This window comes from Microcebus murinus, chromosome X (genome assembly GCF_040939455.1).
Source record: "Microcebus murinus isolate Inina chromosome X, M.murinus_Inina_mat1.0, whole genome shotgun sequence".
Classification (NCBI taxonomy): domain Eukaryota; kingdom Metazoa; phylum Chordata; class Mammalia; order Primates; family Cheirogaleidae; genus Microcebus; species Microcebus murinus.
This window is the reverse complement of record NC_134136.1, coordinates 59,636,014-59,658,488: the sequence shown is the minus strand read 5'-3', so window position 1 is coordinate 59,658,488 and position 22,475 is coordinate 59,636,014. Positions and strand designations below refer to the sequence as shown.

The 22,475-nt window shown below is 38.5% G+C and overlaps 1 protein-coding gene across 1 annotated transcript in view; it reads left to right on the top strand.

Moving 5' to 3' along the window:
- GPC3 (glypican 3) overlaps window positions 1–22,475 on the top strand; it is a 413,275-nt gene that overhangs the window by 297,598 nt on the left and 93,202 nt on the right. Inside the window, exon 6 of the mRNA XM_012764774.2 lies at window positions 9,943–10,063. Coding sequence (XP_012620228.1) covers window positions 9,943–10,063 — 121 coding nt within the window. The remainder of the gene's footprint in view (window positions 1–9,942; window positions 10,064–22,475) is intronic.

Below are 22,475 nucleotides of genomic sequence, written 5' to 3'. Positions count from 1 at the left end.
CCATTCGTGTCCCATTACAATGATGCCGGTAACAAATTGAATAGCTGTTTCTCAGCCTCTCTGGGCCCCAGTTCACCCCTCTGTAAGAGGAGGACCTTGGGCTAAATGACTTCAAAGGTCTTTTCTACCTCTGATATTTTCATGAGATAAACTCTAACTTAAAAAAAAAAAAACTAACTTAAAAACAGGTAAAGATCATTTCCTTTTGGTTTAACTCCAGTGGGACAAGAAAATGTCTGGTCATGGTTCTCTGGGCCAGAAGGACTTGTGAAATGAGTTTGAGGTGATTGAATAATAAATCCTTATCACATTCCTTGCTATGTTACACCCTCCCATTATTTTTTAATTGCATATTTTTATTTCTCTGTTTTTGTAAGAGTTAAACACAGAGTCTCCTCATTTGTACGTTCCCCTTGGGGACAGCGATCAGAGAGTCCTTTGCCAGCCTCGCTTGCCCTGGCCTAGTGTCCTGACTGCCCTGGTCAGTTCTCACCACCTTGCCCACACATTGGGCTCTGCCTGTCCTGCAATTCTCACAAGAAATCACTTTCGCTCTTCTTATTTACTTGTCTCTCCCCTTATCTCCAGCCACCTCTGCAGAGCTTGCTCCTTCAGACTAACATTCAGGGGAGCTCATCTCAGGCATTTTCTCTCTCCCTTCTTCTCTCTGCTGGGGGACTGTACCCCGCAGCCACACACTGTCTCCCTATGGCAGGTGATATCAATTTCTCACTCTTTCCTTGCCATGTAGAAACTATCCTTTGCTTCTTTTGGTTTAAGTGACTTCTTGAATATATTCTAAGCCTGATCTTTTAGTCCTTTTTTACACCGAGGTTTGAAACTACACTAAAAATGGAACCTAATGCAGTTATTCCCTTATATAGCTCATGGTCACTAAATAAGCTATAAATGGGTTTACATCCCCTCTGGTTTCTTCCCTAGCTTTTGCTTCCTTTCTACTGAAATCGATTTGTAATTCTTTTTTTTTTGACAGAGTCTCACTTTGTTGCCCAGGCTAGAGTGAGTGCCGTGGCGTCAGCCTAGCTCACGGCAACCTCAATTTCTTGGGCTCAAGTGATCCTACTGCCTTAGCTTCCCAAGTAGCTGGGACTACAGGCATGCGCCACCATGCCCAGCTAATTTTTTCTATATATATTTTTAGTTGGTCAATTAATTTCTTTCTATTTTTAGTAGAGATGAGGTCTCGCTCAGGGTGGTTTCGAACTCCTGACCTTGAGCAATCCGCCCGCCTCAGCCTCCCCGAGTGCTAGGATTACAGGCGTGAGCCACCACGCGCCCGGCCCGATTTGTAATTCTTTTTTTTTTTTTTCTGTTTGAAAGTTTGTTATTTAAAAAAAACCTATACTTTTTACATTTTACATTCACCTCTCAGAACATTTAATGGTACCAGTTAATGATATATAAAAAGCCCACCAGCTGTTTGAAATGGCTGCAAATTTACCATGTTCTGATATTAAAGTGGTTTCAACTCTTTGGAAAAACAGGTGTAACATTTAAGTACCAAGATTTCAAATTCACAGATGAGAAAAAATTTTTAAATCCGGAGGAATTTAGTAAAAATTCAAGGCTAAAAGGAAATTTTAAAACAAAATGAAAAATACCATAAAAAATAGGATACCCCACCCCCAAACATTAGGTAAAAAAATGCAATCAACCCTGCCCCACCCACCGTATTTCTGTTAGAAAAGCCACTGAGTCCTGAACACAGGGTCTCGTACACAAACACATGTAGCTTGATTTGCAGATGAGCCTCTGGGATCTTACACTGGCTCCAGTTAGAAGTTTAAAAAGAAAAATTAAGTTAGGTAATCAGATATCCATAAATACTGGTATTCAAGAGCCTTGAAAGGCTCTTGTTTGAGAATACAGGTACTTCTTGGAGTGTGGTAGATATATATGTTTCGAGCACTCTCCTGGCTAACATTTGCTCTGAAGTGGTACTGTTACTGCAGACAATTATGAAAAACATTTTATTTGAATATGTGCATAACTAAGAAGTTACTTGCTGCCATCTTTGTCTTTATTAAGTGCATTTACAAATCTCAGCTATTTTCACCTTTGCTTTATTATTTGTGCATTTTTGTAAATTAAGACTGCATCTTGGATAGGAAAAAAAGACGTTTTCTTGGGCCTCTTAATAAGACGTTTTTTTCCTACCCTATGTTCTGGTTTGTTTTTACAGCTATTCATGCTCTTTAAATTATCCCATCGTTCCATAGTGCTTGCTGTAGCCAGAGTGCTTTCCAAGGAAAGAGTCTGATAAATCACTGAATTAGAGAGTACATGCAATACCTCAGTCCTTCCATAAGATGGCGCCCGTAGAATATGAGATCTGAAAATTATTTTTAAACCTCTATAGCTGGGCAGCAAATTAGACTTTTGTGAAATGAAATATTTTTTGGTGGGAGCTAGTCTTTCTGAGATTTTCTCTCAAACACTTGCCACCATTCTAATGGCTAGGGGAAGAAGGAAAGTGAATTTTCTAGCAGCTCCCCTGTCCTAAGTCAGCACTAGCAGTGTTAGAAATTGTTAAGGAATTTCTTCTAAATGTGCGACTTATGATACTAACAATATGTACTGTTAGAAAAGTCCTTCTCTGAGTATCAATTTCTTCTTCTACACAATGAGTGGATTGGATCATGTGATCTCCAAGAGTGCTTCCTTTTAGAATGTTCTACATTTGAAATTTGTTGACTACACCATTGCTGTCTCAGCCAGAACAGAAATGGGAAGAAAAATTTGCCCATTTTATGCTTGTTTGACTCCATTCCTCTTCTACAAGTGCTCTCTTTGCTTCAACTGCCCCAAGACAAACATACCCAGATATCCTGTTTTAATTAGGTTCTTTTTCTCTGTATGGCCTTTGCACAGGTTTTCCCCCTTCCTCCCACCCCCCAATCCCTAACCAATCTGCCTCAACAGAAGCATGTCTCCCTTCCCACGTCACAAACAGGATTTTATTAGTATTAAGGCAGTTATTTTGTGCTAAACAGATACCAAAACTAGATAGGGAAGAAGACGCCACATGTAAGGTGACACTTTGAGCATCATCCATAACATGTCCAATTAAGAAAACATTAGATTTTGGAGGTAGGACCTTCTCTCAATTTATTTTTTCTCTCCACTTGCCAGTATTCATTGCCAGAACCACGTCAAATCTTCAGGAAAAAAGCAGTACTCCATAGAGGAAGACAATTAATTCAATTACAGATGAGTATTACTAAATAGCTAACACATCATTAAAATCCCTCCTGGCCAACAGTGTCCCCATTCCTGACACCCTCCGTTCAGTCTGAAGATGAGAAGAATTGTGGCCTGTGGCTCATCCTCATTCAAGGTTTGTCGTGAACCATGTGCACCAGTGGCACAGAGCTAGCCTGAGGAAATGAAATGCTAAATTAATTAATTAATGTGAAGCTGAAAAACTACAGAGACACCCCTAATGGATTGATTCCCTCTGGGCTTGAAGCTCAGAGTATGCAAGTTACATGAAAATCCCCAGGGGCTCATTACGTATGTTGCTTTGCCATAGCCAAAGTGACAGGGGCTGGGAGGCATTAAGGGCAACATTATCCTACAATTGTTTCCTATTATCCTTAGAGATGTGGAATCTTCAAATCCTCTTAGGTGTTTGCCTAGTGGCATTGTGGTGGTGGTGGTGGTAGATTGTTTATCTCTCTACCTTTAACTCCTTATTTCCAAAGAACAGTTATATTTCACTGAATAGGCATATTTTCAAATCTCTGTTTGAGAGAAGAAACTCCGCACACAGGGATCTCCCCAAGGACTTTCAAAGGGCAAGCCTAGGAATCTGCTGAGTAGGTCAAGAGAGCTATTGCTGCAGACTCTATTGGGAGCCTTGTAAACTATTACAAGTAGCTCATGCGTTGTCCCACACAATGGAGCAATGGAGCGGTGTGGTGAGGAAATGTGAAATATTTAGTTGACATCAATTATTTCTAAGGAAGCAATACCAGCATAGTGGTTAAGAACCCAGGCAGCTGGAAGCGGACTCTTAAGGTTCAAACTCCAGCTCTGCTACAGACTAGCTTTGTGACCTTAGGCAAGTGACTTAACTTCTCTGTCCCTCAGTTTCCTCATGTGCAAAAAGGGCTGCAGATAGGGTTGTTAGGGGGATTAAGTGAGATAATGCATCTTTTCTTTTTCTTAAGTGCTTGGAACAGTATCTGACACAGAGAAAGCTTGTCAATAACCGACAGCTAAGTACCCATGAGGTTGTGGACAGAAACATCCAAACTCTGAAATATTTGAAAGAAGTTTATTCTGAGCCATATTTGAGGACCATGGCTCAGAGGCACTCCCAAGAAGCCTTGAGCAAGTGGGATCCCTGTGGCTGGGTTACAGTTTGGTTCTATACATTTCAGAGAGACAGGGGTTACAGGTAAAGTCATCAATCAATACATGAGAGGCATACATTGGTTTGGCCCAAAAAGGTGGGACATCTCCAAGGTGGGGGGGGGCCTACAGGTTATAGGTGGGTTTAAAGATTCTTTGGCTGGCAATTGGCTGGGAGAGAGTTAGGCTTTATCTAAAAGAAGAAAGGAAATGCTTAATTTAAGATAAAGGTGTGAGCACTCTGGGAGGTCCAGACAGGAGAATGTTTCAAGTTAAGATAAGCATCTGCTAGGATACTTGAGTTAAGATGGGGGCTTTCTGTCTTTTAGGTGATGTTAATGCTATACCTGAATCAGGTTGGGAAGTTAACCACACTTTATTTGGTTAACAAAACCAGCTTAGTGGGAATTTACCATTTGTGAGTGTGACTCATCTGGCCTCCTTAGGAAGGAATTTTGAGCAAAAGAAAAAGATCAGAGTTCAGTCCTCAAGGTGTTTTGGTTGATGCAAAACTAACCAAGCCTCTGTCTTCAAAGGCTTCACAGACTACCTTGGCTAGCAAATGGAATGTATATAAAAAGAGCATTAGCAACTCAGAGTAGTGCCCATAATGCATTTGGACACAAGGGCAGTGAGATCTGGATGAATCTGGAGGGGACCTCAGGAGTATGTAGGGAAAGATAGCAAGAACTTGAATAATAATAATGTACATTCATATTCACATCCTCAGCCATGTACTGTCTATTTGAAATAGGCAGGTTGGAGTTACCTCATTGAAGAGTAGAAAACATATGGGCTGTGTTTAACCTAACAAAATCAGGTTGGTGACCCGATGCTAACTACCTGAGTTTTGAAGGAACTCAAGGGTGACATGTGAATATTGGCCCAGATATGTTTTCTGTCATGAGAAAGCACCTTTAAGCCAGGACACTGGTGATGGCCAGCATAACTATTATTAACAAGAAGGATTTCCCAGAGGCGCTAAGATGTGCACCTGAGTAAGCCCCACTTTGTATTTTTCTTTTGGTTTGTTTTCTCTTTTGCCTTTAAAAAAGTTAACTGCCTGGGGATCTGAAGTACAGCATGGTGACTATCCTTACCAATACTGTAATGTACATATGGGGGTGAGAGGAAACTCCGCCTCCCAAAGATCAACTCACAATGAAGGCTGATTAATAGGATTATTTAGTATGCGGGTAGGGTGGGGAGAATTACAGAGTGATTACTCAATATCCCATTGGGATCCAGATATTTTTATACATGCCTTTTAGAGGGGAGAGGGAGATAAAGAGTATAGGTAATTCTGTTTGGGGGGCAATAAATGGTTACTAGGGAGAATGAATAGATGGGGGAAACAGATTGACTTGTAAATGATTCCCTTTGCAAATTAAGTTAACCTGAGAGACAGGTGTTACACTTAAAATGATTTGGGCCAGGTCTGGTTGCATTCTTGATCATTTTCCCCCTGGAATATACTAAAATAAAAAGGAGGAGGTGGAAGTCAGTTGTTTTTCAGATGGCTCAGTCTGGCAGATATGCAGATAGAGGGAAAGCCTCTTTCTTCCCTGGGCCTGTTAATCTCTAAGGGCCTTAATTCAAAATACCAAGGAGTCATATTTTGGGGTGAAATTTCCTGAACTCCTTTATACATTTGAGATTCAGTAAGAGGGTAGATCTTAAATGTTCTTATCACAAAAAACTACGTGAGGTGATCGATAGGTTAATTAGCTGATTTGTGGTAATCATTTCACAATGTATTCATCCAACAAAACATGACATTGGACATGGGGTAAATATATTCAACTTTTATTCATCAATTCTATCTCAAGAAATCTTGAAAAACTTTTTAAAATTAACTACTATATAAAATTTCACTCATTTAATATTAAACTATAATAAAGGTTAAAAATGTTCATAGTAAGGCCAGGCGCAGTGGCTCACACCTGTAATCCTAGCACTCTGGGAGGCCGAGGCAGGAGGATTGCTCAAGGTCAGGAGTTCGAAACCAGCCTGAGCAAGAGTGAGACCCCGTCTCTACTATAAATAGAAAGAAATTAATTGGCCAACGAATATATATAGAAAAAATTAGCCAGGCATGGTGGCGCAAGCCTGTAGTCCCAGCTACTTGGGAGGCTGAGGCAGAAGGATTGCTTGAGCCTAGGAGTTTGAGGTTGCTGTGAGTGAGGCTGATGCCATGGCACTTACTCTAGCCTGGGCAACAAAGCGAGACTCTGTCTCAAAAAAAAAAATGTTCATAGTAAAAAATGTAAAAGATATAGAAGGATATAAAAAAATAAAAGTATGTCTTCCTCAGCATCTCCCTAGTCTCACTCACCGGAAGTAACTGCTATTACCATTTTCTTATGTATCCATCTAAAATTTTTCTGTACATATTTGAACATATATAGAGTATGTGAGAGTAATGCATACGCAAACCCATTTTTACCACAAATGGAATCATGCTGTACATTCCTAACTGCTGCTACTTGTGACTGTTACAATATTTCTTGGACTTGATTCCATATCAACACATACAGATCTACTTTGTTCTTTTAATGTCTTCATAGTATTCCATTATAGCACTCATTGTTTTTACAATTTTATTCAATATTTTGTCTGGCTAAGGAGAAAAGGATAGAGAGATGAGAAACAGAAAAAGATACTGGGAGTTGGGGAGAGGTATTCAGATACTTATGGGATAGTGCAAGAACACAGTTTTAAAATAGTGTCACCTAAATTTTAGAAATATCAGTGCCCCATAGGGCATCAGTTGGATAAGTAATTTTGGTTACTGCTTTGTGAAGTAAATGAAACAAAGGCAAATGTAAGGTCTAAGCCACAAGCCAGCTCTTCCCAACACTTCTGTAACCAGAAACCATGCTTAATTTACTAGAGTCCTTTGAGGATTTAAATAGCACACAGAGCGGAACAGTGGATGCTATTTCGACTTTCAAAAAGTTTGGCAAGTTTTTAAACCCAAAGCTATTTTTTTAGAAATGGAGTCACCATGGGAATGGGGAGCAGTGTTTAGTCCTGGCTCCTTATCCATGGCTTGGAGATAAGAAATTTTTTAAAAAGTAGAGCTAAAGGGGCACTTTTCTGAATAGCAGAAAATAATACAGTATGGCCAAGCAAGGGATCAGTTGTGGGACTAATCTGATTTCATATTTATAATAGTTTTGAAAGAGAGATACAGGGCAAAATTGCCAAGTTGGCAGATGTTTTTACACTATTTGAATGAGGATAAGAAGATTCAGGAAGACACTTGTTTTTTAGGAGTGGGTATAAAAGTGGCAGGCAAGTTTTGATATGAAGAAGTCCAAGGAAATGTCTCTAGGGACACATTTCTGAAGTTCATTTCAGAAGATTTGTAAAGAGCCTTACCTCTTTATCTGTGAATAGGGTCACTGCTTCAGGCATCAGCAGGACTAAAGGAAGAGAAGATGGAATGATGATATCATCAGGAGGTAGACGAGGTTATAGGAAGATATAAGAGGAGGCTAGTCATGAGCTGATTCCCACCAAATAAAGAATGTTTCTTTACATTTCTTTAAAACAGCCCTCAAAGGCAATTGGTATTTGATAATTGGCAATCTGTGTATTCACAAAAATAACTTTTAAGGTTAAATAAGCTGAATATGTTAGGTTACCATTTTAGAAGAAATGCAGTCAGATGTGCTTTTAAGCTTCTTTTACCACAAAATATTTTCCTTCTCAGGGGATGACTTTTATTTATGGAAGTCAGAACTAGATTTCCTGACCTCCTCTGTTACCATGCATGTTTTTCAAAGCATGTCCTTAATATTGGCAGATACATCACGTCATGGAAGGGGACATGTAACAGAATCAAATTAATATCTTCCGAAGTTGTGAAATTTTCAGTAATAAAGAGATAATGCCCCATCCACCTCATAGTGTGGTTGAGAAGCTCAAATGAACTAGTTGTAAGAAACTGCTTTGTAAAGTGCTGTGCAAAAATGCAGTAATATTAATTATTCATTGTACTTCATGATTTGGGATTAGAAATACAAATTGACTCAATTCAAGGAGTTTATCCTTTATAGATGTAAATATGCCAAAATCAGTCTTCAGGGATGTTCTCTGCAGCATTGTTTATATTAGCAAAATATTAGAAATAACTTAATAGTTCGTCAGTAAGGAACTGGATAAATAAATAATGATATAGCCATACAAAGGAATAAGAACAAGGTAGTTCTACATGTTCTGACACGGAAATATGTCCAAAGTACATATTTTCAGTGATAAAATGTTGCAAATCAGTATGAATAGTAGGAGTAGGATTCCAATTTTGGTTTAGTATACGTATGTGAAAACCCCTACAAGTATATATATCAATCTGTTAACCATGGTCCTCTCTTGGAAAGACAGAATAATGGGAGAAATTTTACTTTATGTGCTTTGTTTATTTCTGGACTGTTTGAATTGTTTACAATGATATTATTATTTTTATAATCAAAAATATGAATTTGCCCTTAACCCTGACTACCCTATTATACTTGGGAAAAAAGTATATAATGAGAGGGAAAAAGACCTATAAATCTTTCCATTTATTTCAGAAAGCATTCCATTATCAGGATTAGGAGAAAGAAAGGAAAAGCTCAAAAATGTTTCCCTCTTTGGTAATGGTGTTCTGGTATTTCCACATGCTGAAAGAGAAAGGAAGAAATAAAATCTGTTTCTTGTTTGTTTGCCTTATTGTGCAAAATGAGGACTAACTCTATGTAGAGGTCTGGAGCCATGGGAACAACAAAGAAACTACCTCAGTTGTGAATTACTGTCCCAGTTGAAGTTGGGAAAACCCCACGTTGAAAGGCAGAGTTGCCTAGGACTGTAAATATTCCCCCCTTCTCACAATGGTGAGGATGTCCATAGATACCTTAAAACTTCAATTCTGCCATAAAGCCTATGACTTATCCTGCAGGAGCACATTAAAACCTTCCCTTGAGCTGGTGTTCTCTCTTCTCATGAAGAACACAGTGGGAAGCTGACAGGCATAATTTATACTGCAAATGGTTAGAGAAAGCCCCCTGAATAGCAAGCCAGCTCCAAGGCCTACAGGAAATGGTAGGAGGAGATAAAGGAGGAGAAGGAACAGGTAAAGAACATGGAAGATTCTTTCTCCTTCAAATAAGTAGAAGGCTCACTCAGACTTAGGGTCCTTTCCATGTGCTTTACTGGCCGTGACTCTGAACCTCACCTAGCACAGCTCTTATCACTCTGCCTTGTCATTGGCCCTTATTCTTCTAGACTCCCCACTAGACTGAAAGCACAATAAGGGCAAAGGTCTTGTCTGTCTTGTTCATGTTGTATCCCTAACACCTAGAACAAAAGGATGTTGAATTAATATTTGTTGACTGTTGAATGAATGTTCTCTACTGCAAATAGCTTCTATCTGGAGTAGTCTACTTTTGCGCCATTGGGGTCATCCCAGTAAGAGGTTGAAAAGAGCTTGTGGTTAGCCTGACTGGTCTGCCAAATACAGTCAGCCTTAACTCTGCTTGGGGCTTTCTTTGACAAATCTTTTCTTTGTCTTCACTCTTACAGATACAGCCAAAAGGCAGCAAGGAATGGAATGAAAAATCAGTTCAACCTCCATGAGCTGAAAATGAAGGGCCCTGAGCCGGTGGTCAGTCAAATTATTGACAAACTGAAGCACATTAACCAGGTATGTGGTGTGTACAAAAAAGTGGAAATGGCAAAAAAAAAAAAAAAAAAAGAAAAGAAAAGAAAGATGGATGGTTTCTACTGTTCAAACTGTATTCTTGGGCTTTTGGAGATGAAGCTATTATTCATTTTATTCAAAGATTCTGCTGAAAAAGACTTAAGACCCTCAATTTTCATGCTATTGCTAAATTATATGGATAATATTACAATATGAGAAGAAGCTTAGAAAATATAGGGGGAAATATTTCTTACGATCCCACTACTCTATCCTTACTGTTTTCATTTTTACGTGTTCTCTTCTAATATTTGTCCAGAAAATCATGCTCACACAGACTTTTTACATAATTGGAAAAATACAAGTGATTTATAGTTCTGAAAATTAATACTATATTGGCAACACTTTTTCATGTTGCCACAAATCTTCATATTAATCATTTGTCATGGCTGCATAATATTCTATTAAGTAGTCATCATAATTAATCAGCCTGCTTTTAGTGGACATACAGGTTGCTTCTAATTTTTTACCATCATAAATAAAGTTACCTTTGCATACATAGTACTTAATTCTGATCTTAGATTATTTTCTTAAAATACTAGAGTTATTGGGTCAATGGATATGAGTATTTAAATGCATGCCTCCAAATTGTTTTCCGGTGAGAATGTATCAGTTTTCACTGCTACCAGCAAGACATGAGAGGTCCAGTTTCACTGCATCCTTGCCAACTTCTGACTCACTGCACAGAGACACCCACAGATTCCCTTGACCTGCACACATAGTTTTTCCTCTCATAAGGAATTTAGTAACAAGACACAAATAGAAGTTAGTTGTACCATCTGCTTGTGATTGCTTTGTGGCCACAACAAAAAAAAAATGCCACCAAAAAGGCATATGCCAGAGTGACAGTGTTCCTGCCCCATGATCCATGGGTGGGAGGGCCCTGGCACCACTGACTTCTATTTGTAGCTTAGGAAGAACTTAATGAAACAAAAATCCTTATGTAAGGACAGAGGCTTTTGTATAAAGACATTGGCATGATTTTGTTTTTTAATATGAAGTCTAGCAGTGAAATTTTTGTGGTTTCTAGAAGATGCTTAGAAGGGCTTTCTAATAGTGGTATATTTCACTGCAATTGCGTTGTGAAAGTATTGACAACATGCTTGTGTGTGACTCCTCCAGTGCCTAATAAAGTGCCCTACACTCAGTGAACACTTAATAAATAGTTGTTACTGCTATAGCTACTGAGCACATGATAATGGCAGTGTTTACATAACTGATCCTTCTGTGAAAGCACAACCTCACTAAGTTCTATCAAGCCTTTTTAGATACAGTATGATTATTTCAAAATGCATATCTGAAGATACCAGAGACAGACAATATAAACAGTTACTGCTGAACTGAGGGCATGATTGATATGCTTCACTTGCGTGCACTGATCATATTTGTCTTCCAAATCATTTCCAAATTACCCCAAACCAAATGTATCTATGTGACTCCACTCAACTGCTTAGACCCCAGCACTGGTGAGGCCAAAATCTCAGGGTCCATCACTGTGTCCCTAATCCTAAATGAGGAATACTGTCAACAGGTCTCTCTGGTCAACAGACCTTAAGCAATACCTACTATGTGTTAAGCCAGGTGCCATGAACTTTGGGGATTCAAAAGAATTCTGATCCTCTGTTTTTACAGCTTCCTTGGGAGGGAAAACACAAGCATAGGAAGAGTGGTTAAATAAAGATAAAGCACAGCCAATGATGAAGTGCCTGAAGAGGCTCCTCAGTTTTGGGTGGCATGCTTAGGTCTGGGGTGGGCTAAGCTAGTGTGAAGATTCCAGGGAAGGGCAAATGTTAAGATCTGCCATAAGCAAATAGTAGGGCTTGAGTAGGTAAAGATGAGCAAGGGTGGGGCAGTCATAAGAAAGATCAGACAAATACCTGTGGGTGGACCCCACCCTAGAAAAAGGGAAAGTTGCATTGCACATAGGCTTCTATATGATCCAGCAGTCACTAAAAATATTTACAGCAAGCCTTTTTAGCAAAGGCTTCGGGTGCAGTAGAAAGAATGTGGGCTTTGGATCTAAATGAATCTGAATTTAGTTATATATCTTACTAGATATGTGACCTTGGGCAAATCAGTTAACCTCTCTGAGCTTTAGTTCTGCCATCTGTAGTATTACAAAGATATTAAAAGCTCCCTTGCATGAGTGTGTGTGTGTATAATATGCACACACAAATATAGGTAATTGCATGTGCATGACAGGTGCTTAATAAATGGCAGTTATGGGGATTATGCTCAGGATTTTCTCTTTAGGAAGGACTTGAGTTGGAAAGACAATAGTTTCAGTACTTTTTGCCAGTCTAATTCTGCTCCTCTCCCAGTTTTTGCCAATCTAATTCTGGTCCCTCAGTTTTTTAAGACCTCTTTGATACATCTCTTCTTTCTCTCTCATCCTTTCCTTTCTTCTTTCAGCCATAAAAGCTGAAACCAGCTCATAGGTAGGGAGATGTGTATAGTCAGAGTAGGAAAGGTCACCACCACAGTTCCTTTTTCCTACCTCTGGCCATGAATAAGCGTGTGAACATTTTCAGTTTCCATACAGATGCCATTGAGCAACCAATTAATTCTCATTGATAGACCAGTTTTACCTGTTTAAGTTGAGCTGTTAAATTGGTTATGCTCCAAACACCCACATTGATTTTTTTTTCTTTATCTGTGTTGCTTTACATAGCCCAAATACATTTTTTCAGACCTTAAATAAAATTCATATTTTGGCTGTGATTCAATCTGAAAGTGAGACACTTTAGGGAAGTCATAAAGAAGAAAGTTATGATGATGGTGATAATGGTGATAATGTGTTGTATTTGTATAGCATTTAGCCATATTTCAAAGTGATTTCATGTTCCAAAGACTAACTACTTAGGAAAAAACTCCAACCTGGAATTATATAAGATATAGTACTGTCACAGAATCATTCATTTTAAGAACTCATTGTTACCCTTGGACATTATCTCCATTTTCACTGTTTCCTGGGAGGAACGTGATAAATAATGTTCGTTCCTTTTTTATACTTAGAGAAACTGAGGCAGAAAGCCATTAAAGGCTGTGTAGGCAAGCTGCCAAAACATGCAGTGAGTTCAGTTGAAAATTCAATCAGTCATCCAGATGTTGTTTCCTATACACTGCCAAACATCTGGATTCACTGAATGCCTGACTCAATTAACCTAAAGTTTTGGTGATAGAGAAGTAGAATCAAGTTAACTTGCCCAAGTTCACGTGTAAGTGTAATCTGGGAGTGTAATATTTTTCTAAGCCCCTTGCTTGGTGCTGCATCTATTAAACTACAGTAGCATGCTCCAACATATGTATCTATAAATACAGAGATATGACATATATCTATCTATGCATGTTATGCCCATGTGTGTCCATCCAGATGAACTGTAGCTAGGCCATTTATGAGCACATCCCAAAATAACTCTTCACTTTCTTTCATGGAAATTCTCAGCTGCCTCCTTGCAGGTTATAGTTACTGTTGATAGCACTGGAAATAATATACTCACTAAGGGAATAAAGTAACATTATTTCCATATTGACAGTCCCATGGTGTAACCTTGAGCTGATGGGTTCAGAGTCTGGCCTGGGCCCCTTTCCTGGGAAGGCCTGCAGGTGTGGAATGTCCTCCCCTCCTCCTTCCAAGCCAGAGTTCATGTGTAACATTCCCACGATTAGAAATGAAGACCTTTTATTTCCTTTTCAGTTTCTAATTTGTGTGAGGATTTATTGTCTTGTGTTAGGAGAGGAATTGAACTTTTTTAAGTCCTCAGTGCCAGTCTTGGAATTTGCTGGACTATATTGCTTTAAAAAAAAAAAAAAAACAAGTTTGGTTTTTGTTAGTGTCATTCTGCTTCAGGCTCCTGCACGAAGAGAAGACTCACAAATACCAAGAATGATCACAATACATTCTTACCCATATGATACTCTGGGCCATTTATCTCCTAACCCAGTTTTGTTGGTAACATTTTCTCTCTTTTTAAAAGTAGCTATGTAGTTAGTGCTAATGTAGCAGTCCCTAAACTGCTGCAGAAGTTATTGTTCCCAAGGAAAATCTAGTCATTTATTGTTTTCCCCATTTTAGTTCAGGTTCAAATGAAATTCCAGAAATTGTTTTCCTGACTATTGTAAACATTTGGAGCCAGAGCAGTCAATACCTGCCCATTTGGTGTCAGAGCTTTTCATTCAAACTTGGATAAAGTCTCATCTGTTTGGGATGGTTGAAATGTCCTGCTGAATGGTGGGGGAGTGGACGAGATGGCCTCTTAAGATTCCTTCCAGCCGTGTGATTTCGTGATTTGTGACTGAAGGTCAGGCTTTAACCCAGCACCCTCTTGTGAACAAGTCTTGTGACTTTATTCTCTGTTCTGTCACTCTTTTTAAAACACCCTGTTCCCAGGTCACCCCTTTCCACTTTGTAACCTCTCATCTTTTCAGAGGTTGTTCCCTTCCCACCAGTCTTCTAGCCTGGGCAGATGGAACTTAAACTTGCCCTTCCCCCATCCAATTCTTCTGTTCTTCTGCCTTGTTCTCATTAGGCTATGAAAACATTAAACTATAAAAACAGTTTTACATTTATCACCCCTAAGTTTCCCTCCTCTAGGGCCAGATAGGTGGCCTGTCTTGGAATCATGCTAACCATGTGACTCCATATAAGTGATAATAATTCTGCCATCTATTTGCATAGCACAATTCAGTTTGTAAAGCTCTTTCACGAACATTAGGTAAATTGATCTTCACAGTGTCTTTGGAGATGAAAGCAAGGCAGGCATCATTACCTACATTTACCAGATGAAGAAACTGTGGGCACTAGAAGACTAGTGATTTATATACAGTAAATGGTAAAGCTTGACCTGGAATCTAGGGCTACTGATTTCATTTTCTGTGCTCTTTCCTTCTACTTCCATGAAGACACAGTACACCTGTTAGCAAGATCTGCATATAAAATTATACAGGAGTACAAGTAATAGAAACTCCTTAATTTATGGCCCAACAATTTCCAAGAGCCTAATATAGTAATTTCTATGGTCTGTGCTCTAAAAGTCAGCAGCAAGGAAAAATTAAGCACGTTGCTCACAAAATCTCAATTAGGAAGATTCTTTAAAAAAACTAACCACCATGTTGTATGGTGTGGAAACCAAGGCACTTTGTGGTATGGATTTGAGTTATACACAGCAGACAAACTTTCTGTTAGCTATCTCTAATTCCTAGAATTATTTTAAATGGTCAAAGACCATTTAAAAATGTAGAGCAGACAGTGAAATGTCTCCACTTCCATCCCCCTCTGTAAACGCCAGAAAAGTATTTTAAGATGCCTAGCAGACTCTGGTATAATGAAGATGCTAACTTTTTAAATAGACAGCTAAAAATTTTTAATAAGTTAATTAGTAAAGTTTTAAGCACCAGAGTGTAGTCAGGACATTCTTTAGCATGTGATTTAAAAAAAAAATCTTTGAAATGAATCTCAGGCATGATGGAAACTACTCTAAGTAACTTGTTTTCATAGTCTTCTCACAATAAAACCAGTGACAGTTGTAAAGCACTGGCCTAGTCCAATGGTTGCAAGAAAAGCCAACATTGATGTAGAATTTCTAAACAAAAAGAGAAACCTTTTGAAAGTCAACTTTAAATAAAAGAACTTCCCAAATAGAATTATGCCCCAGTGTCTGTCACACTTCTTCACATACAAGTGACATGGCAGAACTCTAGTAATTGCCATTTATTTCCATATGGAGCCAGAATGTGTGTGTGTGTGTGTGTGTGTGTGTGTGTGTGTGTGTATGTGTGTGTGTGTGTGTGTGTATGTGTGAAAGACAGAGTATCTACAATGGCATGTTAACAAGAGCCAATGAATGACTTCTGAGTCACAAAAGGACAATGTGAGTTAGTCTTTAAATACCAGACCTAGACTCTGTGGAGCTAAACATTATTTCATAAAGTAAAAGGGAATTAACTGATACATTCCAAAACACATTTATCATTAAAAAAATCTTCTGTCATTTTGCCTAATAGCCTGAAAAATAATTACAATGTCTGGTGGCTTTGGGGAGCATGTGTTTTTAATATCTTAATTACTACGTACAGTTTAATAATACTGCACCAGGAAGAATTCCCAAGTATTTCATATTAAATTTCTTAAAAATGAACTATTTGCTATATTTAGAATATACAGGATTAAAGGTACTTAAATTGGGTCATGTATTTTAGTCCTTGTATATTAAATTACTCAAAAATGGAAGATGAGTCAAGAATGGCAAGCCAAAATGTTGTCGGTAGCAGTGTTGGGGTAATCTTGATTGAGCAATGGCAGGAAATGCATTAACTTTTTTGTTACAGTATTAATCTCTTTTGTAAGTTTTTATTAATTGGAATTATTGGAAATATTAGCCATAGAAAGACAAGTTATACATATGAAAAGGGAATTCTATCAAACTATACAGGCTACAAGGTTTATGAAGTTAGTAATAATTCTAGATTATCTATGAAATTTACAGTGTCTTTACTGGACAAATGCAACACAATATTATTTTAATGAACAGTTACAAATGGTTGTTCTCTACTCCTCATAAACCTTTACTATATGCAGTATATTGGAGGGCGTGTGTGTGTGTGTGTGTGTGTGTATTCAAATACTATTTGAGAAATTCAGAAATAACTTTTCACCTAGATATATTATGAATATGTATCTTGCCTCTGGACTGTAAGCTCCTTAAGTGTAGGATTGTGCATGTAATTCTTTGTTTCCTATAGTACCTAACACAGTAGCATATACACAATAGTCAATATATATAACTTATTTTTGATTAGTCAGTTCAAAGACTCAACCTTTGTTGCCCTCAATGTATTTCTGAATTTAGATTCCATTTAAGGCATTTTTCACATTAAATATAAACAAGTTTCTGTGCTAAAGGGTAGGGTTACATACATACAGCATCATAGAGTTTAATCCTTTGATTGTACAGATGAGGAAATTAAAGTCAAGAGAAGGAAATGACTTGTCCAAAGTCCTACTGCCAGTAAATGACAATGATGGGACTGGGAAATGAACAGGTTCATATTCTATAGTGCCATTGCTCTTTTTTGAAGGCTCTTATATGCAAACACATTTGCAAATATGTAAGCACATTTTCGTTGCACAGAGTACTCCAAGTCATGACGGAAGCCCATACTTAAGAAGTTCATCTTTGAAACAAAAGGCTTCGCAGCATGAGGCATGAACTTGCTAATTATTTATCTCTTATTTTGTATATTAACTAGGTTTGGTCCTAACAAGTATAGCTCGGTGCCCACCGCTTCATTAAACCCACTGAGCAGTTGTTGCACATAGACAGGGAGGTCTTTGCTGGGATCACTGAACCAAAAGCAGGCAAAGTCAGCAGGATCTGTTACTCGTGGTCTTATGTCCACTGACAGAGTCTGACTCAGGCTCCTGTCCACATTCAGGGTCAGTTATCCTTTCATTCTGATGCCCTGGATTTCAACTCCTCCACCTTTCTGGACACCCTATAATAATTTATCTAGTGCCTCCTCTCTCCTTCCAGAATGGAAAAGTTAGCATCATATTAGTCAGTGGGCTTATGTGCCAGATAGCTCAGTTGTTTAGGGCAGGTATTCAGATTGTGTTCCATAGAGAATGTTGGGGAGGTGCTGTGGGGGTTGTTCTGAGTTTCCCATTCCTGTTTTAACCAGAGCAGCTCCATTTTTAAAATCTTCTTTACACATTGGTCTTCTAAGTACGATTTCACTTAAAGGGTTCTAACTGAAAAAAAATCTCAGGGCTCTCTTGAAGCTAACATTAATGGTTTAATCCTACATGAGCCATTTCTTCATTTGTGCATCCATTCAATGAAGGTACTAATTATGAACACTGCACAAAGAACTTACAGAGTACCCTCCAATCCCTAGTGGCCTTCTAAAATGAACTGTTGGTCAAAATGGGGACCAAATGGGAAAATATGAATGCCTTGGTGGTAACATTATTGGAAGTGATGACTGAAGATCCATGTTCTAGTACTAATGAACCAAAAGTGTCTTCTTTGACGCTGATGATCAACACATCTAAGTTTTCTTTGACCATTTCATTAGGATTCTTACAAAATCTGATGGGAAGAAAGTACTGTGCTCTTTTGTCTGGAACTAGCTTATCTATGCAGAGTGGACACTCTTGGCCCTGGATGGCAGTCTAGTGTTAATTGGCCCAACCAAATGTTTGGTCTCAGTCCTATATGCCCATGGTTATTTGAGACCTAACCATCAACTATAAATTTATTTGACATATGATCAGGGATGTTTCCATATTCTGTGTGGGCTCAGTGTTGATACTTAGTGAAGGTAAAATGATAACAGTGAGGTCAATTCTGTATCCCTGACTATATCCCTTCCTTAGATAGCAACCACAGTGATTTTGTATAGCGACTGTTAAATGGACTTAACAGAGTTCTAATTGATGTCCAAAGTGAAGATTACATTATTATTCATATGCACTGGATTTTACTAGATAATTTCTTAAGAGTTTTAAAGTATGATCTTCTTTTCTTTGTTTATTAAGTTGATATAGATATTTTGCTACACTTCTCAGAGTAGTATCTATTCTGCATTATGGGCAAGCAGTTGACAAGACCAAACAAAGCTAAGAAAATGAGGTCCAAGTTCAGATCGGTTAGATCCCAGGGCATGAGGAGTCTTACGGTTATTATCATGGTATTACTGTTAGTAAACTTTGAGGCATTACAATGAATAGAAGAGCCAAAAGATTGGAGTCTGGCACAATGTTTTATTCTCAACCTCAATAAGGGGTAGAAATTGGATTATAGAAACCATAAACTAGGAAGCCTGGTATCACATCTTAGCAAAATTCTAGTGTAGATTCTTGGAGAGCATGAGCTCTAAGAAGCAATCATGCCATGGTGATTTCTAGTAGCCACGGTGAGCTCACTCAGGACAAATCAGACCATTTCCCCTATGTGTGTGCATGTGTGTATGCATGTACCTTACTGGATCAGAGGAATGGCACAGACATGGTATGTCTAGATTTCAGTAAGGTGTTTGACAGAGATTCCTACGATGCGTTTTAAACAAGTAACAATAAATGTTGGCTAAGTGATCATCTCGTTCAGTAAATGTGTAGCTAACTATCATATCTGAAGAGTATTTTCTTAACATACCAGTCAACCTTCCAGTCAGCCTGAGAGGCCTTTAGTTATTTGCTCTCTACTTGACCCTTACTGCATAAAATTTTTACCAGTGACTTAACCGAAGACAGAGTAAACAAATTTCTAATATTTAGGGATATTGTGAAGCTAGGTGGGGTTAGCAAACACATAGATAACACAATTAGGATCCAAAAATATCTCAGTAGGCTGTGGTGACAGGAGAAAATTAGCAAGGTGAAATGTTACAGGGATAATGTAAAATATTACATGTAGATTCACAAACATGAGCCCATAAGCATGATAGGGGAAACCCAACCTAGCAGACATGTTTGTTTTTAGTTATATTGGAAACAGCATTGAGGAGCTATGAAACCTTCACTGACCCAAAACAACATCACCCAAATGTAGCAATCACTTAGCAGCTCTTTCGATGTTGTGGCCATTACTGGCGGAGGAAGTGGGTATATATGTACTTGTGTGTTGGGGTGGGAGAAGGAGGACATGGAAGTAAGTGACTAGAAAAATACTCTCCAGCCTGTTTAAAGGTAAGAAAAGGACTATTTTGGAGTTTTTGTTTTCTTCCTTCCTTCCTTCCTTTCTTTCTTTCTTTCCTTTTGACAGGGTTTCACTCTGTTGCCCAGGCTAGAGTACAGTGGTGTCATCATAGCTCACAGCAATCTCAGACTCCTGGGTTCAGGCAATCCTCCTGCTTCAGCCTCTCAAGTATCTGGGACTATAGGCTCATGCCACCATGCCTGGCTAATTTTTCTATTTTTTGTAGAGACGGGGTCTCACTCTTGCTCAGGCTGGTCTCAAACTCCTGACCTCGAGCAATCCTCCCGCCTTGGCTTCCCAGAGTGCTAGGATTATAGGTGTGAGCCACCATGGGTGTCCTATTTTGGGATTGTAGCATTCATTGATTTACATGAGTTTTTATTAAGCCAATAGTACATATTCTAGTTGTAAAGCCTCATTGGCATATGATTTAGAGCCATAGTGAGAAATTTGAGAGCCATGGTACTAGGTTATTTAGTTTGGGGGAAAGAATGAAAGCTTTAGAGACAAATACATGTATGTTTTATTCCCAGATATGTCACTTTGTAGTTTCTTGGCTTTAGGCCAAATTATTTAACTTCCATATACTCAAGTTTCCTAATCTGTAAAATGGGTATACTACCATCTATCTTGAAGGGTTAATGCAAGGATTAGAAATAATGCATGCAGTAGACACTCAATAAATTATGGCTACTGTTTTTCTTCATAGTATTATGATATGAAGAGTTAGCACAGGAAAAAGTCAAGAGTGACCTTTTAGGTGACTTAAGTCTTTGTGCCTCAGTTTATCAATTTCTGGAATGGAGAGACTACAACTTTTCTAGTTTGGAGTGTTAAGTGTTTTAAAAATTCTAAATATAATAATCTAAATTCTAAAGATTCTTGGAAAAATATATCTAGCCAACCTTCGACAGATTTTTGAACTATTTAAAGTTTAGTTTGGCTCAAAGTGACTGAATGGAAAATGAAGATGATAAATTAAGTATGTATATATATATGAGTGTGTTTAAATCAAGTTCTTCAGATTTTCCCAAGTGTGAACTCTGCCCTGAAGTGGAGGCTCTATAAATAGGCAGGCTGCCCTTGGAGTACAGCTTGGAGATCTTACCACATGATCCAGAAGTTCCATTTTAATCTTCAGCCCCACCAGAACCCTTCATGGAAGGATAGCATCAAGTGGAGAGATTTCAGAGCTATAAAGTTCAGGGCAAGTTAATCTGCATTCCTTTTGCATTTTGCTCTCTGGTTGAAGATGGTGAGAGGTTCCTATATTTAAAACCCGGCTGACATGATATCCTTATTGGCAGGTGTCTCACAGGAGGTATTTAGAATGATTTTGAGCGGCATATAATATGTTTGTGAGTATGTGTGTATTTCACATGCCAACAGAGCAGAAAGAATTCACAGGGCTTGAGGCTACTGAGCTTTCTTGAGACATCATCACTGTCAGCTGTTGGGGTGATGTCACAGATGCCAGAAACACTGCCTAGGCCCAAACTCCCAAAGATCTATTTTGCATTGCAGAGCCTAGGGAAGACCTGTTCAGTGGGCTCTACCTTCAAAGAACTATGGAATTTGTTAGCCACAGACTGGGACCAGTGACCACTTGTTGTCAGGCAAAAGGAAAGCTGCCCCCTGCTGCCTGAGCTTTTGTCCCTGCCTGGGATACCATGGAAAATGGGGAAGGAATCCAGACTCATTAATGAGCTAATACAAAAGATTAAGCCAAGCTAGAGGCAGTTCGTTATAGCTGCATATGGATTCTTGAAGCTGATGGAGAGCAGAAAGATCTCCAGATCAGAACCCAGTGGTGCTGCTGCCTTTGCCAGACACAAGTACAGGATAAGGGATCCCTGTGGGGAAGAATTTTCTTATTGCTGACTTCTTTTTTAGTTATACTATTCTCTGAGCTATTGTGTAGCAAATTGGTTGATCAATACTTGCTTTCTGATAACGCATGAAACAAATTATTATTAAAGCTGCAGGTTTCATTATAATGTACTGAGATGGAGCCTGGATCTGAGCTTCTACTTAGTTGAATGGCCTTTGTTCTTGCCTATTATTCTTCGAAGTCATTTAAACCATGATTTACTGCAATGACTCCTTTTCAAAATGAAATTTGTAGGGCAAAAAAATAAAGTAAAATACAATTTTATATATGTATGTATATATATGTTAAATATATACAATCTCCTCATCACTTATTTAGGAGTTATTTATTTATTGAATGCCCATGCTTTGTGTAGTGTTGAGTTTGGTGGGCTCTGTTGATACAGACATAGAGAATACCCTCCACATGCACACCTAACATCATGTATGCATATATCATCACCATTTGGATTCGTTTATTCAATATTGAGCAGCTCTATGTGCCAAGCACTGAGGTAGGGGCCGTGGACAAGGATACAGAAATAACTTTAAAAAAAAAGAAATAGCTTAAGCACAAGCCCTGCTTTCAATGAGGGTGATGAAAACATACCTACCTAACTATAATCCAAGGCACAGTGTAAGTGTCACAAGAGAAATATAAACCAAATACTATGCTAGCCTGGAGAGGGAAGGATTAATTCCTACCGAGGGAATTAGACAAGACTTCAAAAATAGGAGGTAGCCTTTAAGCCAGGCTTTGAAAGATGAGGAGAATTTTGACATATAGAGAT